Source organism: Polypterus senegalus, chromosome 18 (assembly GCF_016835505.1).
Source record: "Polypterus senegalus isolate Bchr_013 chromosome 18, ASM1683550v1, whole genome shotgun sequence".
Lineage (NCBI taxonomy): Eukaryota > Metazoa > Chordata > Cladistia > Polypteriformes > Polypteridae > Polypterus > Polypterus senegalus.
In genome coordinates this window covers 10,813,151-10,835,406 of record NC_053171.1, presented here as the reverse complement: position 1 = coordinate 10,835,406, position 22,256 = coordinate 10,813,151, and the positions used below count along the sequence as shown (strand labels likewise).

The following is a 22,256-nucleotide window of genomic DNA, read 5'->3' as shown; positions in this document are numbered from 1 at the left end:
GATTCACACCTGGTGGCATGGATCATGGACTATCTTACAGACAGACCTCAGTATGTGCGTCTCAGGAACTGCAGGTCTGGCATTGTGGTCAGCAACACAGGAGTGCCGCGGGGGTACTTTCTCCGGTCCTGTTCAGCCAACATACATCAGACTTTCAATACAACTCGGAGTCCTGCCGTGCAAAAGTTCACAGATGACACTGCTACCGTGGGCTGCATCAGGAGTGGGCAGAAGGAGGAGTATAAGAACCTAATCAAGGACTTTGTTAAATGGTGCGACTCAAACCACCTACAACTGAACACCAGCAAAACCAAGGAGCTGGTGGTGGATTTCAGGAGGACCAGGCCCCTCATGGACCCTGTGATCATCAGAGTTAACTGTGCAGAGGGTGCAGACCTATAAATACCTGGGAGTACAGCTGGATAATAAACTGGACTGGACTGCCAATACTGATGCTCTGTGCAAGAGAGGACAGAGCCGACTATACTTCCTTAGAAGACTGACGTCCTTCAACATCTGTAATACGATGCTGCAGATGTTCTATCAGACGGTTGTGGCGAGAGCCCTCTTCTACGCGGTGGTGTGCTGGGGAGGCAGCATAAAGAAGAGGGACGCCTCACGCCTGGACAAACTGGTGAGGAAGGCAGGCTCTATTGCAGGTACGGAGCTGGACAGTCTGACATCCGTGGCAGAGCGACGGGCGCTGAGCAGACTCCTGTCAGTCATGGAGAATCCACTGCATCCACTGAACAGGATCATCTCCAGACAGAGGAGCAGCTTCAGCGACAGACTGCTGTCACCGTCCACTGACAGACTGCGGAGACCCCACACTATGCGACTCTTCAATTCCACCCGAGGGGGTAAATGCTAACATTATACAAAGTTATTGTCTGTCTGTTATATCTTTATTGTTATCACTCTTTAGTTTAATATTGTTCTTTATGTATGATGCTGTTGGAGTATGTGAATTTCCCCTTGGGGTTAATAAAATATCTATGTAGTATAACTCTGCCAGCTTCTAGCTTCACTAAGTGGACAACTGCAGATTGGAATATTGTATCCAGCAGGGGGCGTTAGCTCCCTGGGAATTAGTTATTTTGTAATTGTGGCATGTTACACAACCCAAAAACTATATAGATATAATATAAAAAGGTGATACCCCTCTCTTGATACTTTCTTTTGTCTGTCAAAGTCAATATGAAACTGTACCCTCTTTTGCCTTGTTTGGAATGGCATGATTCACCTACGTGGGGGGCCTGCATGTGAAGAAAGCCTTGGAACATTGCCAATGGACAGATGGAAGATAACGTCATTCAATCCTGAAAATCCTTCCATTACACGGCGAAAATGACACTCTACACATCGGGCCCTCACTCCCGAACTGGGTTCTTGCCATTGCCAACCGTCATTAAACAAAGCGAAGTTATTTCTCCTATGTGATTTCTTACTGCCATATCAGTAAGGGAGGGGTGTCGTCTTTTACATTATATCTATATAAATTTGGGTTATGTAACACGCCACAATTACAAAATAACCCATTCCAGGCTCTCTGCTGGATACAAAGGGTTCTGTGCTAAAAGCAGTCATTTATATGGGATTTTTAGCAACACAAAATGTAAAACCTTAAAAAGTGTAATTCATAAAGTGCCATACACTGAACAGAACTGATTCTGAACATCGTGATTACTTTAAACTATTACTGTTGTGGTTTGGACTGACTTCTAAAGTGAGTTTATTTACAGAAAACTGAAGGGGTTAAACATAGCATATCTGCATTACCTTTAAAAGCGTGACAGTCATCCAAGTGCCATCTGTGCTTTGTGAACGTAAAATGTGCCACCATACTGACCTGGTCATGCTGTGAATGATGATGGTCAATCATGTTATTTTTTTTAACCATTACCATACTGTGTGTGAATGCAAAATGGTTACTTGGGGAACTTTTTGTCATTTTGTTAAATAAAGTATATGAAAAATAAGAGTGATCAGACTAAGTAAGTAAAACATGGCTGAATTATAGAGAAAGTCAAATTAAGATATACTGTATATACACAGAAGCTCTGTCTGAAGAGTCTGGCAGCAAGCGTGTGATCATGGAAGCACAGCTTTTTTTTTTTTTTTAAATGTTGTGAAACGTCTTTATTTGTTTAATATGACTTATGCTCACTATGGTGACTCGTTTATCTAAAGAGCTGTGACAGACGACCAGGGACCTTGCCCCACCAGGATGCCTGGAGAGGGTCAATTTCTTCTCTGGGACGTAAGAGGACAGCCCTCTTGGATTGCATGAGAGCAATCAGCTTGAAAGTTCAACCCTGTGGGGGTCCATGGCCACCGCCATAGGGCGCCTGGATAGTTCCGGAGCCATGAACTGCAGCACTTCCGCCACACCAGGAGGTGCCGCCGGAACAGGAACCAGGCACTCCCGGAGTGCTTCCGGGTGCCCATGTAGCACTTCTGCCACAACAGGAAGTGCTGCAGGGTGGTCATCAGGGAGCCCCTGGAGCACATCTGGGTGCATTATAAAAGGGGCCGCCTCACTCCATTTGGGGAGCTGGAGTTGGGAGGGAGGGGACAGAGCTTACAAGGAGAGGAGTGGAGGTGGCAGAAGAATAAGGACAAAGACTGAAAACGACTGCGAGTTTATTGAGGTGATTGGTACACTGTGTACTGTGTGTGCAGAGGAAACAAAAATTAAAAGTGTGTGTTCTGGACATTGTGGCTCTGCGTCTCTGTCTGTAGCTGGGCTGATCTTTCCACAGAGCCCTAATGCAGGTCCCACTGTCCAAAAATATACAAAACAAGTAAAATATGCAAATGTCATAAAGCCAATAATTAATCTGTTATTAATGGGACAACAATAGAAAATCAAATGATACAATTTTAAGTTTAGCAGTGATAGATGACTGGAAACATGTATATATGATAGGAAAAAAAAACACAAATGAGAAGGACTGAAAAATACAAAAAACAAATACAGAAAAATCAAAGCATCAGTCCTATCTGTCATAAGATGGCACGGCAGAGAGAGCACGTTCTGAATGGAACTTTAGTACATTAGCACCAGTAACACATTTTTAAAAATAAACAATTATAATGCTTCAAAACCAATAGTCTTGAAAATGTAAGTTATTCTCACCCGACTGAGGAGCACTTTTATGATCACATTTTCTTTTTCTGGAGAAGTTAAGAGCCAAATTCATTTCTGCGATGGTTCTGTTAAAATGTAAGTCACACCTAAAATGTACTCAGAATGCGAGTCTCGGCCTCTCTCCGTCATGCATTCCTCAGGGCAACATTCACTGGCAGAAACTGTAAAAAGAATAATAAACATACCACTGAATGGTGGTTAACAAAGAACTGAAATCAGGGACCACACCCAAGTAGTTGTTTCGCAATTATCACGGATCAACAGGGATGCATGAGAACACAGTGCCTTGAAATCTGCATGTTGTAAAAGTCTTGTCAGTATTTGGTGCCCGATTTCGCACCTAAAAGTTTCCATCTGTTGTTGCTGTTATTTTGTAGATGGTTGACATTTTTAACCACAGTGACTTACAATTTTAAGACATGGACAACTGTTGAAATGGTCTTTACAACTGCAACAAAAATTATGTGACTTGCCGACTGTTGCAAAGTAAGTTGGAAGCAAAAAACAATGTTCCGCTAACTTTGTGGTTTACAGTCCAGTGCCCAGCCATCACACACCGCTGCCTTTTCTTAAACCATTTAGTCCTTTGCAAAGCCATCAACTTATCAGTGAAGTAGCAAAATATATAATAACTAGCTGTGCAAGCCCGGGCTCCTAGAAACTATTGAAATCGTCAGGAAATGCAGAGTCAGCGGTTTCGTTTTGCAGATGTGCTCGCCCCCCATGTTTATCATCGGCTAAGTGAGTTTCTCTCTCGTTTGTCTTTCTTCGGTGGTTTCACTTTGGCAACTGAGTCGCTTTCTTTCAGTTTCATGCTGTAGCCTCGCACTTCCGGGCTGGACAGACACACACACATACACACACACACTTCCACGCATAGACATTTATATATAAGACTAAGGGGCTTTGACCCCTGCTCGCTTCGCTTGCCAACCCCTGGGCCGGCACTACGCACTAGCCGCTTTGCAGTTCTGCGGCTTGTGTATGGGGATGCGGATGTACAGTAATCCCTCGCTATATCGCGCTTTGACTTTCGCGGTTTCACTCTATCGCGGATTTTAAATGTAAGCATATCTAAATATATTTCATGGATTTTTCGCTGGTTCGCCGCTTACTGCGGACAATGGGTCTTTTAATTTAGGTTACATGCTTCCTCAGTTTGATTGCCCAGTTGATTTCATACAAGGGATGCTATTGGCGGTTGGCTTAAAAGCTACCCAATCAGAGCATGTATTACATATTAACTAAAACTCCTCAATGATATAAGATATGCTTCCCGCGTGGCGCTTGTTTGCTTCTCTCTATCTTTCTCACTCTCTCTGCCTGCGGAGGGTGTGAGCAGAGGGCTGTTTGCACAGAGGACACGGACGCTCTTCTACAAAATGCCTCTTTATCGCGGTGCTTCTGTATACTTAAAAGCACGTATTGATTTTTTGATTGTTTGCTTTTCTCTCTCTCTCTCTGAAATTCTCTGCTCCTGATGGCGCTCCTTTGAAGATAAGATATGTTTGCTTTCTTTTAATTGTGAGAAAGAACTGCCATCTCTGTCTTGTCATGGAGCACAGTTTAAACGTTTGACTAAAGGGTGTTATTTCATGTCTAGAGGGCTCTAATAATGTTAACAGTGTGGGAGAGATTATAAGGGCTTAAAATATATAAAAATAACCATACAAACATATGGTTTCTACTTCGCGGATTTTTCACCTATCGCGGGGGGGTCTGGAACGCAACCCCCGCGATCGAGGAGGGATTACTGTACAATTTAAACAGATTGTTATTTTCATGGGCATTGTTACATATGCATGATAGAATTAACTATTTTTAATAACGATTTTAATTAACCATATTAAAAAAGAGTAAAATGTAATAATTTGAAAGTAAATTATATTTCATGTTGCGTTAGAGGTATTCGTTGCGTAATACGATTTTGTTCTGTTTGGATTTGCAAATACTTTTTAAATTCACACTTTAACTGTTGTCACACACGTGCGCATGGGAGGCAGCTAAAGGGCTCGCGTAAGGACAGTTCTGAGACATACCAGGATGTGGCAGAGTGCACGGACTCTTTTTCTTCCTTGCCTGCAGGCCATTCCCGGGAGATTCCACCTGGCTCTCCTGACGTCACTTCCGGGACCGTGCCGGCTCCGGCCCCTGTGATGTCACGTCCGGGCTCGAACCAATGGCTGAAGACCTCAGTGAGCCCGACCCCTATGATCTCACTTCCTGTCTTCCCCTTTAAAGACCTCCTCCTTTTCCCTATGCCCTCAGTTCTGTATTGGACTCGGTTTTGTGCACAGCAGTGCTATCATTTGAAAAGAACACTTTGCAGCCAGAAAAACAAATTATACGGGTGGCTGCCCCAAACCTTGCTTTGTCTCATCGTGGCTTTTGTGACACTGTAAAATTTCAGTAAAAACAACTTTTTGAATTCAATTTTCATCAGTAGTACATTGAATTTTGATTCTGTGTTTGGACTTTCATTGTGACAACGCAACATACAACTGCCTGTGAGTGAATTTTATTTCTTTCCCTCTAATAAATAAACCGACTTTTTTGAAAGTTTGTCTCTGTGATTTGTTAATTGTCTTTGCAAAAGCTCTTCTAAAGGGAAACTGTAAACGTTTTAATACGAATGGCATATCAAGATCTCCTTTGTTATTTAATGTCATCCCCTGAAGATGTCCTACATTACCTTTCTTGGATACATCCTTCTTCCTGCAGTAATTTGTGCGGATGAAGACTGGACAGTGTTAACGGTTGTAGATATTCTTAGGGACATTGTAAGTTGATGTTTTCATCTTCCGCACCATCACCACCACCAACTGTTTCAGCAGAGTCTATTGATACGCATTTAACCAATTTGCCATGTAACCGATCGACATTTTTGGGGTTAATTCGTTTCACTTCATCATTTTTTCGATGCTAGGATTGCCCGTGTACTCATTTCTTCTGTCGATAACACTTTAGGATGGAATTCTTCAATAAGATTTGAACATAATGTGTCTTCTTTTATTGGGAGCTTAAAGTGAGTAAAGTGTAAAAATTTATAAGAGCTAAGAGAGAGCAGGAACTACGTCTGTCAAAAGTATTCACACAAATGAGAGGTGAGAGTGCCGTGTGTATGACTGAATATCACAAGACTACAAAAAATATCTTTTGTTTGCTACTGGGAACTTCCAACCAGCTCTTTATTAAGTGTTTTACATTGATTTCATATGTGAAATCGGAATTAAGGTAGCACGTCAGGTTTTTGAGATACACATCATTGACATTTTGAATATCAATATATCAAGACAATATCTGGAGTCTGAACTCTGTCCCACCAAAATTGTTTTGATGTGTTTATTCTGAAAACACACCAGAAGACGATACCAGCATGTTCTCCACAAGCTCTGCATAACTCTCTGCTCTGTGACTGCCAAAAAAATTCTGGACAACCTGCACAAATGCCCATGCTGCTGATTCAGTTGGCTTCAGTTCCCTTTTGAACTCATCGTCAAGCATCAGTTCATGGATATCACGACCAATAAAAACACCTTCCTTAGTTTTTGTTTCACTTTTCTCGAGACCAAACTTATTTCTTAAATGCATTGCCATTTCTGTCCATCTCCTTGACAAAATTTTCAAAGTACTGTAATGGTGAAACTAACGAACACAATGTCCTGAAATGCAGCGTTAGGTTAAGGAAACAGTAAAACCGACTACCTACTGCAGCGTCAAGTCTGAGTTGTGTCCTTATGCTTAAGAGTCATATAACACCTGGTAATCAGTAACAAATATTGTTTCCGCTAATTAAAAATGAGTAATTTTTAAATAAAATTAATAAATGATAAGGTAAACAACTCACAGATGTTCGTAGCATGTGGCACCCCTAGTAGAATTACCAGTATTTATCAAAATGGTTATCCATCTTTACTTTACACCCTAGTTGTCCAAGACCTGGAACATCAGAACTAAAAAACGGGACGTGCTGGACAAAAACAGTTTTCAGATTTGCAGTCAGCAAGTGAAATTTGTCAAAGAACAGGTGAAAGAATCCCAGTAGAAAAATGCTTGTTGACCAGTGATATGGTTGAGAGGAGGGTGAGACTTGAAAAAACTCTCTCTTGGAAAAAGTCTTGTTTCAGGATTTCTTTTTATAATAGAGAGATAAAGCATCATCAGAATGAGTCAAAATGTCTTACAAAGATTGGTCTACAAGGCTAAAAGTTAATAAGAGGCTTACAAGTTCACACATAGCAATAAAAGCTACAGGAAAAACAGAGACATTGATTAGGTCAAGGCTTCTTCTACCGCCCACAGACTAAACCAGGTACAGTGGAACCTCGGGTCACGACCGTACTTCGTTCCAAAACTCTCCATACTTCGTTCAAAAACTCTGATCGTAATCCGATTTGGTCGTGACCCGAAGTAATTTCCCCCATAGGATTGTGTGCAAATACGTGGTGCGATCCAAAAGTTTCTGGAAAGCATTTATTCTGCAGCCAGAAGGGTTTGGTTATATCAATCGCCGCTAGATAGCAGTTCAAATTGTCCTTGAGAGCTGTTATCACGCGTTATAATGTCAGCACAGTTGTTTTTCAAGTCGCAGTTCTCGTTTAAACTTCGGTTCTGTCTGTGAAGGACTGATCGCGAAAATGAGTGATTTGAAAGACCCAAAAAAGCTCGACAAGTTCACAGCAACACCAAGTCAATGCCCATTTGCTTCATTGATGTGAAGGGTGTCATCCACAAGGAATTTGTGCCACAAGGACAGACGGTGAATGGAGCTCTCTACAGGGATGTTCTAAGGCATTTGCAAAATTGAATTCGCCGAACACGTCCTCAGATCTGGGCTGACAAGTAATTTTTTTTACATCACGACCAGCTCACACATCTCTGATTGTGCGCGATTGTTTGGCTTGTACAAAGTTTACTGCCATTCCCCACCCTCCGTACTCCCTTGATTTAACGCTGTCTGATTTTTTTTTTTATTTCCTAAGATGAAGATGAGGCTTAAGGGATGCAGATTTGAGACGGTGGAGGAGATCCAAGCAGTAACAACCGACGTCTTGAACACACTGACAAAAAACGACTTCCAGAGGTGCTTCGAAAGGTTGAAATCTCGTAGGGATTAGTGTATCAACTCAGCGGGTGACTATTTTAAAGAAACTGTTCACCATTAATTGTTATTTGGTGTGTATGCTTTTAAATAAATGCATTCTGGGAATTTATGGATTGCACCTAGTACAATTAATCCGGAGGGCGGCACGGTGGCGCAGTGGTAGCGCTGCTGCCTCGCAGTTAGGAGACCCGGGTTCGCTTCCCGGGTCCTCCCTGCGTGGAGTTTGCATGTTCTCCCCGTGTCTGCGTGGGTTTCCTCCGGGCGCTCGGTTTCCTCCCACAATCCAAAGACATGCAGGTTAGGTGGATTGGCGATTCTAAATTGTCCCTAGTGTGTGCTTGGTGTGTGGGTGTGTTTGTGTGTGTCCTGCGGTGGGTTGGCACCCTGCCCAGGATTGGTTCCTGCCTTGTGCCCTGTGTTGGCTGGGATTGGCTCCAGCAGACCCCCGTGACCCTGTATTTGGATTCAGCGGGTTAGAAAATGGATGGATGGATGGACAATTAATCCGTTCCAGACTGTATGAACTGTATGTAAATATATTTTTTTTAAAGATTTTTAAGCACAAATATAGTTACATATACCATAGAATGCACGGCATAATAGTAAACTAAATGTTAAAACATTGAATAACACTGAGAAAACCGTGAACAACAGAGAAAACTAACACTGCAAGAGTTCGCGCTTTAGCACTACGAACTGCTCGCTAAAAACACTTTTTTTTAATGAGTTTTAAGCACAGGGGAAAAAAATGAACATTTGAAAAATCTGTAATTTAATAAACCACCAAGAAAAGTAACATTGCAACAATGCACGCTACGAACCAATTGCTGTAAACAGAAGTGAAGTGGAGGTTAAAATCCAATAGAAAAAAGTCTTCATTAAATACAATGAGGTTAAAACAATGCTCGAATCAGTCTCTTTAAAAACAAGGCCGGTGCATTCTTTAACTGCCTTCTCTTCCTTATGCAGCCAGCTCTCTCTCTATCTCGTGTGTGTGTGCTCCTGTGTGTGTGTGTGTGTGTGTCTGTGTGTGTGTCTCTCACGTGTGTCTGTGTGTGTCACTCTCTCTCTCTCTCTTACTCGCTGCACAGGGAATGCACAGGGAGAGACTGAACACGTGCGGAAATCATCGGTGTGCATAAACTGAAAGGGAAACTGGCTTGTTCGTATACCGAGTGTGTGGTCGTGAACAAATGCAAAAGTTTGGCGAACTTTTTGGTCGTAACCCGATTTGTACGTGTTCAGAGACGTTCGTGAACCGAGGTTCTACTGTACTGTACACTCCAGCTTTCTGTCGGGTTGGCGGGGGCAGCAGGACCTGACTCGAATATAAGCCAAGGGTGATGTTTTTCAGCACATTTTGGGTGCTGAAAAACTCGGGTTATATTTGAGTATATACGGTATGACCAAGTCACATTTTCAGTCGGGCACTAGCAGCAAGTACAGCCCTGCATCGGTCTTCTTCCCAATGGATATTTGTTGGTTACTCTAAGAAAATGTGCTCAATAGGAAATGTTTTAGGAGTTGGCAAAGATGTTGATAGTTCAAGTGCACTTCAAAATTAAAACAAGTTAGACACGGTACGTGTGGCAAAACATTCAGGTGCATCTGACGACTAAGTTAAGCGGGTTTTGCAGTTTTCAACAACGGGTAGTAGCTTTGCAGCAACAAGTCATATTTAAAAAGTAATGTCAATAATAGAATGCAATGACGTGTTAGAAACAACATTAAATATACGCTTTTTAACAGAACTTTACAATGGAGTTAAGAATGGGGCACAAAGAGGCCTGTGGTGGCTCAATAACTTTCATACACAACAGATTAGAATTCAAGTGATGTGCAAATGGCATCTATGGATGTGTGTTAGTGATGAAGGGTCTGTGACAAACCAATTTTCGTGAACATTTTCGAAAGTATAATAATTAGCAATTGAAAAATATCTGTTAATGCAAAATGATCAATTCTAGCAAAAACTGTGGAACAGGTCTAAGTAAGAAAGCAATATAACCTACAACAACGTATTGTTTTATTTTTGTAATATTCTGTTCTTTTCTCTAACAGGCTGTTTCCCAGTCATGCCTCTGACAGTTCATCAGAACACCAGAAGGCTGCATGTGGCTTCTCACTCTACCTGACAGGAAAGAGAGTGGAGGGTAATAAAACACGCAATGCCCACAGATAGATAAATATTAGTCTACTTGTCCCCAGTAAGAGCTCTGTGCTCGCATCACCTCTGTCAACACAAAACATTTCTGCATTTTAGTGAATGGACATTTATCTTCATCTTATTACTACACACTCAAATACCAATTTAGGTCTACAATAAGGATTACGTAACTGCAAAAAGTTCCAGTTTTATGAAGGGTCATATATTAAAAAAGCTAGAGTTGTAAACTTGTATAAAATTCAAAATGACTATTTACAGTGGTGAATATGTGAATACCTTAAATACAGCTACTATAAGAGATGCCCCTTTGGTCTCAGCTTTCAAATCCCGGCTGAAGACTCACGACTTCAGTTTAGCACACCCTGACTAGAGCTGCTGATTAACTGTGCAGACTGCATCTCTGTTGGTGGTCATTAGCACTAACATCACAGTTCTAACTTGTTACTAACCCTCACCTATTCTGCTTCTCTTCTCGGTACTCAAATGTGGCACTTGGTGCCACTGCCCACCTGCCAAGTTGTTTTGCCTGCCTAAGGTAAAGTCATCCCTGATGAAGGATCGCAGGAATCGTTGGGTAGAGGGGTCCTTTCATTGGATTGGCTGGCCCAGCACTGACTCAGCTGTGGAATGGCCAATAGGAGGAGGCAGCTTGATGGCTGAGGTCTCCAGGACTCTGAACAAATCTAAATCATATTATGGGATATCATCTACTGTTAATTTTTGCTCTGTACTTGTAACATCTTTATTTTAATATTGTATTGTATTGAGGATTACTTGTGTTTTGTTCTGTGTATTGTACTATATTGACCCCGTTCTTTTTGACACCCACTGCATGCCCAGCCTATCAGGTAAGGGATCTCTCTTTGAACTGCCTTTCCCAAGGCTTCTTCCATTTTTTCCCTACTAAGTTTTTTTTTTAGAGCTTTTCCTTGTCTTCTTAGAGAGTCAAGGCTGGGGGGCTGTCAAAAGGCGGGGCCTGTTAAAGCCCACTGCGGCACTTCTTGTGTGATTTTGGACTATACAAAAATAAACTGTATTGTATTGTATTGAATTGTAAAGGCCAGTAGGTGTATATAATTTTGTACATACGTTTGGGCCGCTGTGATGAGTCTTCAACTGTACATTCATCTCTGAGATGAGTGTCTTTTTGAACCAAGTGCCAGTTTACCTTTCTTGACATCGTACATCAGAAGGTGTGAGCTTATTCAGTGCGAGCAGGAACACGCAGGTGGCCGGTTGCTTGTGCTATAACACGCTTCACCTTGCGGCGATCAACGCACATGTACTGTGCAAGGCATGTACGGGATCCACTGAGAAAAGAAGAGCGTTCATGGCTCACCTTGCAGAGAGAGCTCCGCCGTCACTTCTTACAAGAAAAGGAGATGGAAAAAGAAAAGGAGGATGCAACATCAGCAAGCTTTTGTTCCAAGACAGCCGCTTTGTCCAGGAAAGCAAATTCAGTCAGTGGCAGTAATAGGAACCACAACATAGAGAGAAGTGTGTAAACTGCAGCAGGCATACATGTCGTAAATGTAGGAAGGACGGTCCTTGGGTATGTGGGAACTGTTAACATTTGAATCTGATGATTGCATATAGCGCGGAACTGACCTCTCTGTACTATTCTTTCCTCTGCTTGTCCTGGAGTAAAAAAGAATCAGCATACAGCAACATGTGGGGACTGGCAAGACTGGGGGGGAAAAAAAAAAACACGCGGTCACCGATTACAACCACAAGATGTTATGCGAATGAATATGAATAATGTTGCATCCGTGCCATAATGTTTTCTGAAATATACTATACTGGTCATAAAATGAATAATTACAAATATCATATACAGTAATCCCTCCTCGATCGCGGGGGTTGCGTTCCAGAACCCCCCGCGATAGACGAAAATCCGCGAAGTAGAAACCATATGTTTGTGTAGTTATTTTTATATATTTTAAGCCCTTATAAACTCTCCCACACTGTTAACATTATTAGAGCCCTCTAGACATGAAAAACACCCTTTAGTCAAAAGTTTAAACTGTCCTCCATGACAAGACAGAGATGACAGTTCTTTCTCACAATTAAAAGAATGCAAACATATCTTCTCTTCAGGAGCAGAGAATTTCAGAGGGAGAGAGAGAGAGAGAGAGCTCGTGCAAAGAAAAGCAAACAATCAAAAAATCAATACGTGTGCTTTTAAGTTTGCCGCGGCATTTTTTAGAGGAGCGTTAGTATCTTCTAAGCAAACAGCCTCTGTGCAAACAGCCCCTCTGCTCACATCTCCTCAGTCAGGCGCAGAGAGCGAGATTAAAGCAACAATCAAAAAATCAATACGTGTGCTTTTGTGCTTTTAAATATGCCGAGCACCACAATAAAGCGGCATTTTTTAGAGGAGCGTCAGTATCTTTTAAGCAAACAGCCTCTGTGCAAACAGCTCCTCCATCAGGCGCAGAGAATGTCAGAGAGGGTGAGAGAGAGGCAGAGACAAGCAAACAATCAAGCTCCGCGCGGGATGCATATCTTATAGCATTGAGGAGTTTTAGTTAACATGTAATACGTGCTCTGATTGGGTAGCTTCTAAGCCATCCGCCAATAGCGTTCCTTGTATGAAATCAACAGGGCAAACAAACTGAGGAAGCGTGTAGCATAAATTAAAAGACCCACTGTCTGCAGAAATCCGCGAACCAGCGAAAAATCTGTGATATATATTTAGATGTGCTTACATTTAAAATCCGCGACAGAGTGAAACCTGAAAGTCAAGCGATATAGCGAGGGATTACTGTATACCTATGTCTCTGTTTTTTGTCAGTGCGGCTTTGATATCACGGGCCATAAGGCGCATACTAATTCAGCGTGAGCAAGAACACTCAATAAAACTGAATGAAAAAAAAAATTCAAGTGACGGTGAGATACGAAGAAGGCAGATTCACCAACGCTTGTGTGTCAGCTTTTATCCCCCCAGATCAGAGAATTTCCAGTTCCACTGTCTCAAAACACCACTCACATTGACAGTTTTTCCCAGTTTCAAATAAAAACTAACAGTGTCAGATCCCTAGGGGGCGGTAGTATGTATCGTGATCGTGAATAAAAGTAGAAAAAAAAAAAAACGCTAACTTTACAAGTACTATAAATTTACACCGGCTGTTACAGACGCAAATCAAATGTATGTGTTTATTTTATAATATTAACAATAAGAGCAGCTCAATACTCAAAACATTAAAAATACGAGGCAGTCAGGATCGAACCGGGGGACACTTGATTACAAGTCAGCAATTCTTACCGCTACGCCACAGAAGCTGTTGCATCGTCCTTGAACCTTTTGTGAAAGTGTTTATTTGATCTTTGGACTTCAGGCTTCACACATTACATAGTTTATGTCTACATTTTGGCATTTATTACTAAAATATGAAATATGTTTCTGTTTTAACGATGTGTTTACACAGATTATTGTAGAAACGGAACATACATGAAATGCGTGTTCCAAATAATGATCTATTTTCATTCTAGAACTCCAGCACTTCACTCCCAGATAATCAAGGCTGGAACTGAGAGAACTCTGTGCCCATTCTGCAATGGTGGGAGGATGGAATAATAATAATAATAATAATAGTAGGCTGCTTGCTTCTTGATGCTTGATTGGCCAGCAAACTCACCTGACCAAAACTCCATGGAGAATCTATCAAGAGGAAGATGAGACACACCAGAGCCAATAATGCAGGCAGCTGAAGGCCGCAGTCAAAGCATCCTGGGCTTCCATAAAACCTCAGCAGTGCCACAGGCTGATCTCCTCCATGCCACGCCACATTGATGTAGTCATTCATGCAAAAGGAGCCCCAACCAAGTATTGAGTGCCTACATGGACATACTTTTCAGTAGCCCAACATTTCTGTATTAAAAATAATTTTTTTATTGGTCTTACGTAATGTGCTAATTTTCTGAGATAGTAAATTTTGAGTTTTCATTACCTGTAGGTCAAAATCAGCAAAATGAAAAGAAATAAACGCTTGAAATATATCACTCTGGGTGTAATGAATCTATATAATATACAAGTTTCACTTTTTGAATTGAATTACTGACATAAATTAACTTTTTGATGATATTCTAATTTATTGAGATGCACCCGTACGTGGCGGACGTTAACTCAAATATATTGATTGCTCTGTTATTACTTACTGCTCTACACGATGCTCTACGATACCAGGAACAGGCTCTTTGCTTTACTTTTTATACATCTGTATGAAATGTTTTGTGAAACTCTATTGTTCCAGGTTTACCAGACACTGTGCCAAGGACTGTTGCGTGTTTTTCTTTTCCAACAGTTCTTCTTTTAATGAAGCACATGACCACCATGTTAACTCTTCAAGGACAGCAGTAAAGGACAACTGGATTTCTCTCAAAGTTTCTAACATAAGCAAGGAGAAGCTTTTCACTCAGGTAAGGTGTCATGTAGGGCTTCCAATAACAATTATTTTGTAACCGATTAATCAGTTGATTATTTTACTGATTAATCTAACAAATAATTTTGTCCAAGTAATTAAACTAAGCAGAGGAAAATGTGTTGCAATTGTATACATGGAACCTAAAAGCAAAAGACGTTAAGTTAATAAAACACCGTTTTTAAAAATTAAAAAAACAAGGAGATGGAGGAATACGTACACGACAAGAATACTGAATTTTACATGAAGGCTCAAAAATAAATGTATATTCTGTGTTGAATATAATCAATTTAAATAAATGATTATATAAATATTCATTTATGTAAATTCAGTCTAAGACTCATTATACATGTATTTTTAAAAAATTCACTTAAATTCAGATGTTCATTGACACTTATTCAAAGGCATCCCAAATACAGCTGCAAAGTTATTATTATTATTATTATTTTTTAAATCAAAGAGCCAATGTACAGTATATTCGGCATAAAGCAGTTTAATGATGTTTGGAAAGTATAAACGATACAAACTGACAGCAAATTACTGGAGATGGAAACTCGTATCTCTTGAAGTGAGGACTAATGTAAAACTAACGTACCTTGCTTTTGCAGCTGCAGGGCATTAAATCATTCTAGAAATGTAACTTCTCTGTAAAGTTCACTTTGACACTGCCGACTCCACAACAGATCGGAGTTTCATTCCAATGGGGTACTAGCTGCACTGCAACCATTTTGTTTTCCTATTCCTATTTTCCGTTATTGCCATCTCATTTAAATGTTCATGTATGTATTTAGGCCAACTATGTTTCTTGCAGAGCTGTTCTTGGTATTTGATTTCTTATTATTTTACAATTTCATGTCTCAAATTATAAAAACAGTGATTAGCTGGGCTGACAATAAGCACATGAATCAGTCTGTCAGGTCTTCAAAGGAATACTCAACCAATGGCACACATACTTTGAAGTGATATCATGTGTTCAAGGACAATGAATACAAAATGTTCATGATAGCAATAGAAGCCGATAGTTACCAATACCATACAAAGGCAAAGAATATGAAAAACGTCCACCGACAAAAGAAAATCTCATGTTATAGGTGTCAGGTAAACCAGGTTAGTAATCTAAGGTGTACACTCAAAATGTGCAAAATGCATTTTTTTAATCTAACATATAAGTTTCATTCAAGGCGTTACCGTCCTTCCTTTCATAGACATAAAATAAAACACATTTCCTCTACACACGTGTCCAATAATAATAGTAAACTTGCAGGAACGAGAAAAAGCACAAGATGGGCACGTTCGTGACAAGAGCCTGGGCACCAGGATGAGAATGTGCCTTGTCACCCATTACGTGAGCTCGTCTGCCATCCCTCAGTTGCACTGGCACACGTTACACTCGGGGGCAAATGCAATGGAGAATACCGACAATGTACACCTTCAGAAGTGGAATAAATCAACTGTATAAGTAGAACATTTCAGATAAACGATGAATTTTGCTAATCATAAACAATGTAACATAACTATTATATGTGTTGTTACTTTTTATTTATACTCACCAAACGTTACATATCTATGAAATGAACATGGGTAATATGTTTATAATCATTCTCACTAAAATACACTGTCAAAATATATTAATGAGCAAATTAAGACACATTGGCCTTTAGGAAACATAAAAAAGCGTGTGCGCTGTCATTTAGGACACAATGCATTGTTAACGTGACGCACTCTCTACTGACGCAATGTCACGAAAAAAAAGAAACAGCGCAGTCCATGCAAACTCAAATCTTCCTTGATGTTTGACCTTATGATTTTGTCAATATCAAATCAATAAAGTCATTTTAAGAAGATGACAAGTCTACTATAGTCAGTTCAATCAACGCTCCTTTTACAAAGTTTGCTTATACAGAATATAAAACAGAATGTCAAAGATACGGGACTTGCGAGTAGTAACGAATAATATGTGACACTGAGAAATTATAATTCCTAATAACAGGAATAAGTAAAAACTACGACTTCCTAAAACGGACACTGTAAATGTAGGCATTTCAATAAACAATTTAGGAGACTTGTGTGTGCATTTCAATATCGATTTAAGAACTACGTAGGCTACCTGTTGTACTATAAATGGTAGCTCAAGCAGCACTTAACAGTAAATAGTCTAACAGGACAATGACTGACTGAAACGAAGGTGCTGCGCCTTAATAATAAAGGATCACACTCTCGTTCTGCATGTTTAGAAGGCGCTGGTGGGCTGAAACTATTTATAGCGAATTGTCCCAAGTTGGAAGTGCCGTATAGCGATCAGACACGAAAAGACACATTTGGCATGCTGGACAGTAGTTTGTTTTTCTACAATACAAATTCTGTACGACACTAGGGTCTCCAAACACACAAATATGAAGCTTATTACGTTTTACAGTGAAACTCTTTACATACACAATATAATTAGGGGCGTGTGCCCCCTGCCCGACTACGGTGGCACAACCTTCCCTCGATAGCTCGATTCGCTCGCTATCCGTCCAAGCTTGTTAAATGGAGGAATAGAAAAAAAAAAAAACTTTCACAAGAGGAGGATCAGCGACGTGAACCTCAGCGACAACACCACTGAGCCACCTAATCCGGATAATTAACGAGCTCTGCACATCTGAACTACTATCTCTGTTCTTACTGCGGCGGATGAAATATGTCGTTTGACATATGCACGTTAAAATGGTTTAATTGATACGAGAGTATCATTGTTGTATTCTCCTAATGAAGACGATAAAATTATATTTATAGATGTATACTATATGACGTACAGTTTTGAACAAAATTAAGTGTTCCATAAAAAGTTTGCACGATTTACCTAATTTTTTCATATATATATATATATATATATATATATATATATATATATAAAGTTGATATGACAATATATCTTTGACATTATGTATCAGACAAAGGAAATCACAGCAATCCACAAGAACAATAATTAATTCTCAGCAACTACCTGAATTGTAGCTTAACTATATCAACTGAAATGTGTAATGTCAATATGAATTACAAAATATAACTAGAGAGTTAAGTGTCAGATAAGACTCTCAAACTATAGAGGTCAATGCCTTTCAGTGTGCTGAGGCTTCACAAAGATTCAGTAACCAGTGACCATGTCTGCTCGAAGCCCTGTCATGATCCAATCTCGGTACTACGCATGTCTGAGGCTTCGGGAGCCCCGTCATGATCTCAGTACTACGCATGTCTGAGGCTTCGGAGCCCTGTTCAAAGCCTGTCATGACGCAATCTCAGTACTACACATGTCTGCGCAAAGCTTCGACTTATTATTTATTCATCGAGCTCCCGTTTGAAGTACATATGGCATCAACAGATTTAAAAAACTCAACAGAATTCCCATTGAAATGAATGTTTGTAGATGATCAATACATGTTAAATGATTGTGCCCGATAATACTTTGTGGCAAAAAATAAAATTATAAATTATACATCATACAAACGCCGACTTGTTGAATGCATAATGCTGCAAAGAAGAGCTTTAGCAATACGGGTGACGACACATCTCTCACTATAATACTCTCATAAATATCCATTCTTCGCCTCATGCAACGTTTTCATGCAACACTGAAGGTATGTCATATAGTATACATCTATATATAATTGTTTTCGTCTTCAGTACATACATACATGCATACATTAAAAAACATACATTATATTTCACCCTCCTGAAAATAGTAGTGGTGCAGCGGTAGCGTTACCGCTTCATAATAAAGCATACGTGGGTTCGGGTCCCACGTCGACCCACTGTGAATTATGACCCAACCGAGTCTAATTTTCTTTTTTTTCTCCATTAAACAGCAAATTCCAACGTGGACCGGAGCGAGCAAGGCGAGAACACTAGTAAAGATAAATCAAATGGAAATGTGCATCTTGTTTTATGTCTATAACAAAAAAAAATATTTGAGTAACGATTTCAACTGTTTTGTAGTTGTTGATGGCGCGTTTAGCGGTTTAAATTTTTAAAAATTAAATTGATAAGGTGGAATGTGTTCTTACATTGAGTGTTAAGGTAAATGTGTTAGTAACTTGTGCCTCTATTACTAGAAGATTGCTTAGGAATGATACAGACTGGACAACTATATGTTTTAGGAAATGTTTTATTATTGCACTGTGCTGTGACTAAAAAACTTTTACTGATCACCTGTCGGACCTTGAAGATGTGTTCACGAGGGAGGGATGCTGCTGTTAAAAGCAAATGCTTTTTCAACAGCAGGTCCAGATGTGTTTATCCCGCTGCTTTTTGTTGCCTCAGCACTCAATCTTTAATGCCGACCTTGATATGTGCACTGCTCACATTGGAGTGTCCCGTGTGTGTCTGTGTGCCGGTGACTGATCTGCGCCGTGTCTCTCAGCCTCTCTGATGTGCTCGGATTGACACCTTTGAATGTTTGGTGCAGCAGAGCAAATTCAACCTGATCTACCACAGTGGGTTTGTTATCACCTTATTCCAGCGTTTCTCAACCTTTAAGTATTTGCGACCCGAGTTTTCATAACAGTTTTAATCGCGCCCCCCCTTACATTTTTTTGAAATGTAGATGCATATTTTATTATACCTACTTAACTTTTATCGACATTTATCTAACTCTTATATTTATGGTTCTATTATCAGAATGTAGTTTACGTTTGTTTTGGTTTCAACTGATGTTTTTTTCATATATTTTATTCTTGTTTTCTTTTTTTCACATCTTCGCGCCCCCCAGTTTGAAAACCACTGCCTTATTCAATGGAGGGGTTCATGGGCGTCGAATGGCAATGAATAGAAATGGATTAATGTAAATACGTGAGCTGCCGGCCGCAATTAGACAACGCATTTTGATGGCGATTTTGAGTAGGGGTGATTTCTCTTATGCAATCCTTCCAGAGTATCTCTCAGAATTATTTAGTTCAAATTGGTTTCAATTCTGATCATTTTTTTATTATCGTTAATTTTGATGAATCTTTATCGGATCGAATTCGGGCTAGCACTAGGCTCAGAATTTGAAAGGCAACCACCTTAGTTAGTTGAGCCATTGACGGCGTCATTTCTTTGTAGCAAATTCGTTACTTTCGTGCTCCACAAAATATTGTAAAGTATTAACAAATTAAATATTTCAATAATTGATCGAATAATAACAACTGATTTAAGGATTTCCACCTTTTCTTTCTCAAATGTGCTTACCTATATCATGGCAAAGTACAGGGATAAACAAACCTTTATTTCTGTCTACTCCGTTTTAATTAAGTCAAACCAAAGAAAACATTTAAGGCTATTAAATGTGATCTCAAGAAAAGATGAGGGTTAATTATAATACTAATAACAGGACCGATTATAATGATACAGTGCAAAAGTAAATACTAATTGAAAGAGCCGGGAATCCATGAGTGAGGCGTCTTATTTTGTTTAACTCTTGCTATCGTATAGTGCATTCTGCTTGTCGGCGTTAGTTATATATATATTTATATTTTTTAGACATCAGACACTAGAAGTTGCTGACGAACCCTACTCTTCGTTGTCAGTCTGTAGCAGCGAATAAATAAAAGCAATAAGAGTTATAACACGTCATTGAAGTGGATCATGAGTTTGTGTAATGTTAATGAAAATGGCCAGGAGGGGTCACTAGAGAGGTGTCAAATGCTTCGATACGATTTCCGACACAATTGCTTCAAACGTTTTGATGCTTCGTGAGGCTTTACTCCGCCCATCACTTGAATATGAACGGAACCGTAACAGACAAGACTCTAAAACACTTCCGATAAGACAAATAAAAATGGGAAATTACCACCCACGAGCGCAGTAAAGATGCTACCCATTGGGGCTTATGGGGCTGTCACGTGATGAACGAACGACTCGAAAAACCCGAAGACTCGAAACAGGTGAATCAATTCCAATACAGAAACTATAGGAAGTTGCGCAAATGTGCATGCGCGACTGAACGAATCACTCCCACGAGACGACTCGTTCTTCTCGAGTCACGAATCGTTCAAGAACGACCCATCACTACTACCCAAGTCCCACCCCAGCTAAATGAAAATGAACGCTAATACACCAACCGGATATACGTAAGGCTCTGCACATGGGAAATGAAAGAAAAAGGGGCTACGTAGGATTAATTAAAGTGAAGAAAAATGTTAAAGGGTATAAGCGGGATGCCATACGGTACAACAAGGGAGAAACAAGGACGGAACCGCTAGAGTGAGCGGCACAGAACACCGAAAAGAATTCAGCATAAGCAGTACAAACTGTCAAACCGTGTCGCAAAGCCATTCGGTTGTAAAAGACTTACTTCTTGAAGTTTGGAACGCTAAAACTGAAGAACTTCACGTGTGAGTTTCAATACAAAACAAGAACAGGGCTAGAGTTAGCCTGCAGAAATCAGAAACACGCTGAACAGCCAATCAGATCGCACGTTTATGTCACATGCTGTATACGGCGAAAACTCCGGGAAGTGTCGTGTATGCGGCTCAGCACCGCCCGTAGTTATTTGATTGGCACGTTAGCGGAGACGAAGGTCTGCAGAGCGACTGTTTTTTTTCCAATAAATTCTTTATTAACAATTATATAAGAACAAAAATACGTATGGAATTATGAAGGACACGTTTCAGAAATAGTCAATACAGATCATTTTCTGTCAATAGGATCGACCTAGCGGGAAGAAATGTTAACACGTCTATTAATAGATACATAGACAGAACTTTATTGGTCCCCAGGGGGAAATCTGTTTTTTACAGATGCACTTTAAATAAATAATTACTTAAATTGAGACCAGTTCAACCTGACATTAATGCGGACCCCCAAGTACTTGTAGGAGTGGACCACCTCTACATCCACTCCTTGAGTGTTGACCGGACACAGAGGCTCTTTGGTGTGACCAAAGTCAATAACCGCTTCCTTGGTTTTGCTGTTAAAAGTTCTCCTCATGACTTCCTCTTCTCTGTCTTGCCCCCCTTTGTCAATACACCCCATAAACGTGGAATAGTCTGCAAGTTTATGTAAGTGACCTGACCTGCCCTGCTGTCATATTTATGGTCAGGTGTACAGAGTGAAGAGCAAAGGAGAACGGACTTGTGGCAGGGCAGGTCGGCTCCACACTCCCTCTTCTGTTTTGAACTGGACACCGTGGATAACGTAACAGGTTGAGCCTGGCAGATGGGGATAAACACACAATGCAGTGCAGTGGTTAGGTGTCAAGGTGAACAGTGCTTTTATTAAAACAAGGTACAAAACAAAACTGTGTCCAAATTAAAGTGCAGTGCAGCCATCCATAAAAAATAATCCTGCAAAGATGAACAGTGTTCATGTGGAGGTTAAAATCCATCAAAGCAATAATGAGGTAAGAACTCCGGCGGGCATTCCTTTTTTTATTTTGAAAACCTTTGAGCTGCAGTG

At 40.2% G+C, this 22,256-nt stretch overlaps 1 protein-coding gene across 2 annotated transcripts in view; it reads right to left on the bottom strand.

Moving 5' to 3' along the window:
* The window catches only part of LOC120518487 (NACHT, LRR and PYD domains-containing protein 3-like), a 52,191-nt gene extending 30,917 nt beyond the window's left edge, over positions 1 to 21,274 (bottom strand). The window contains exons 1-2 of one of the 2 annotated variants that reach the window (XM_039741305.1): positions 21,154 to 21,274; positions 3,140 to 3,338 (exon numbers count right to left, since the gene is read on the bottom strand). In XM_039741305.1, the coding sequence (XP_039597239.1) occupies positions 3,140 to 3,203 (64 nt within the window). In that variant the 5' untranslated portion in view covers positions 3,204 to 3,338; positions 21,154 to 21,274. The remainder of the gene's footprint in view (positions 1 to 3,139; positions 3,339 to 21,153) is intronic. The other variant, XM_039741304.1, reaches the window with a different exon arrangement.
* Between the last annotated feature and the right edge of the window lie 982 nt (positions 21,275 to 22,256).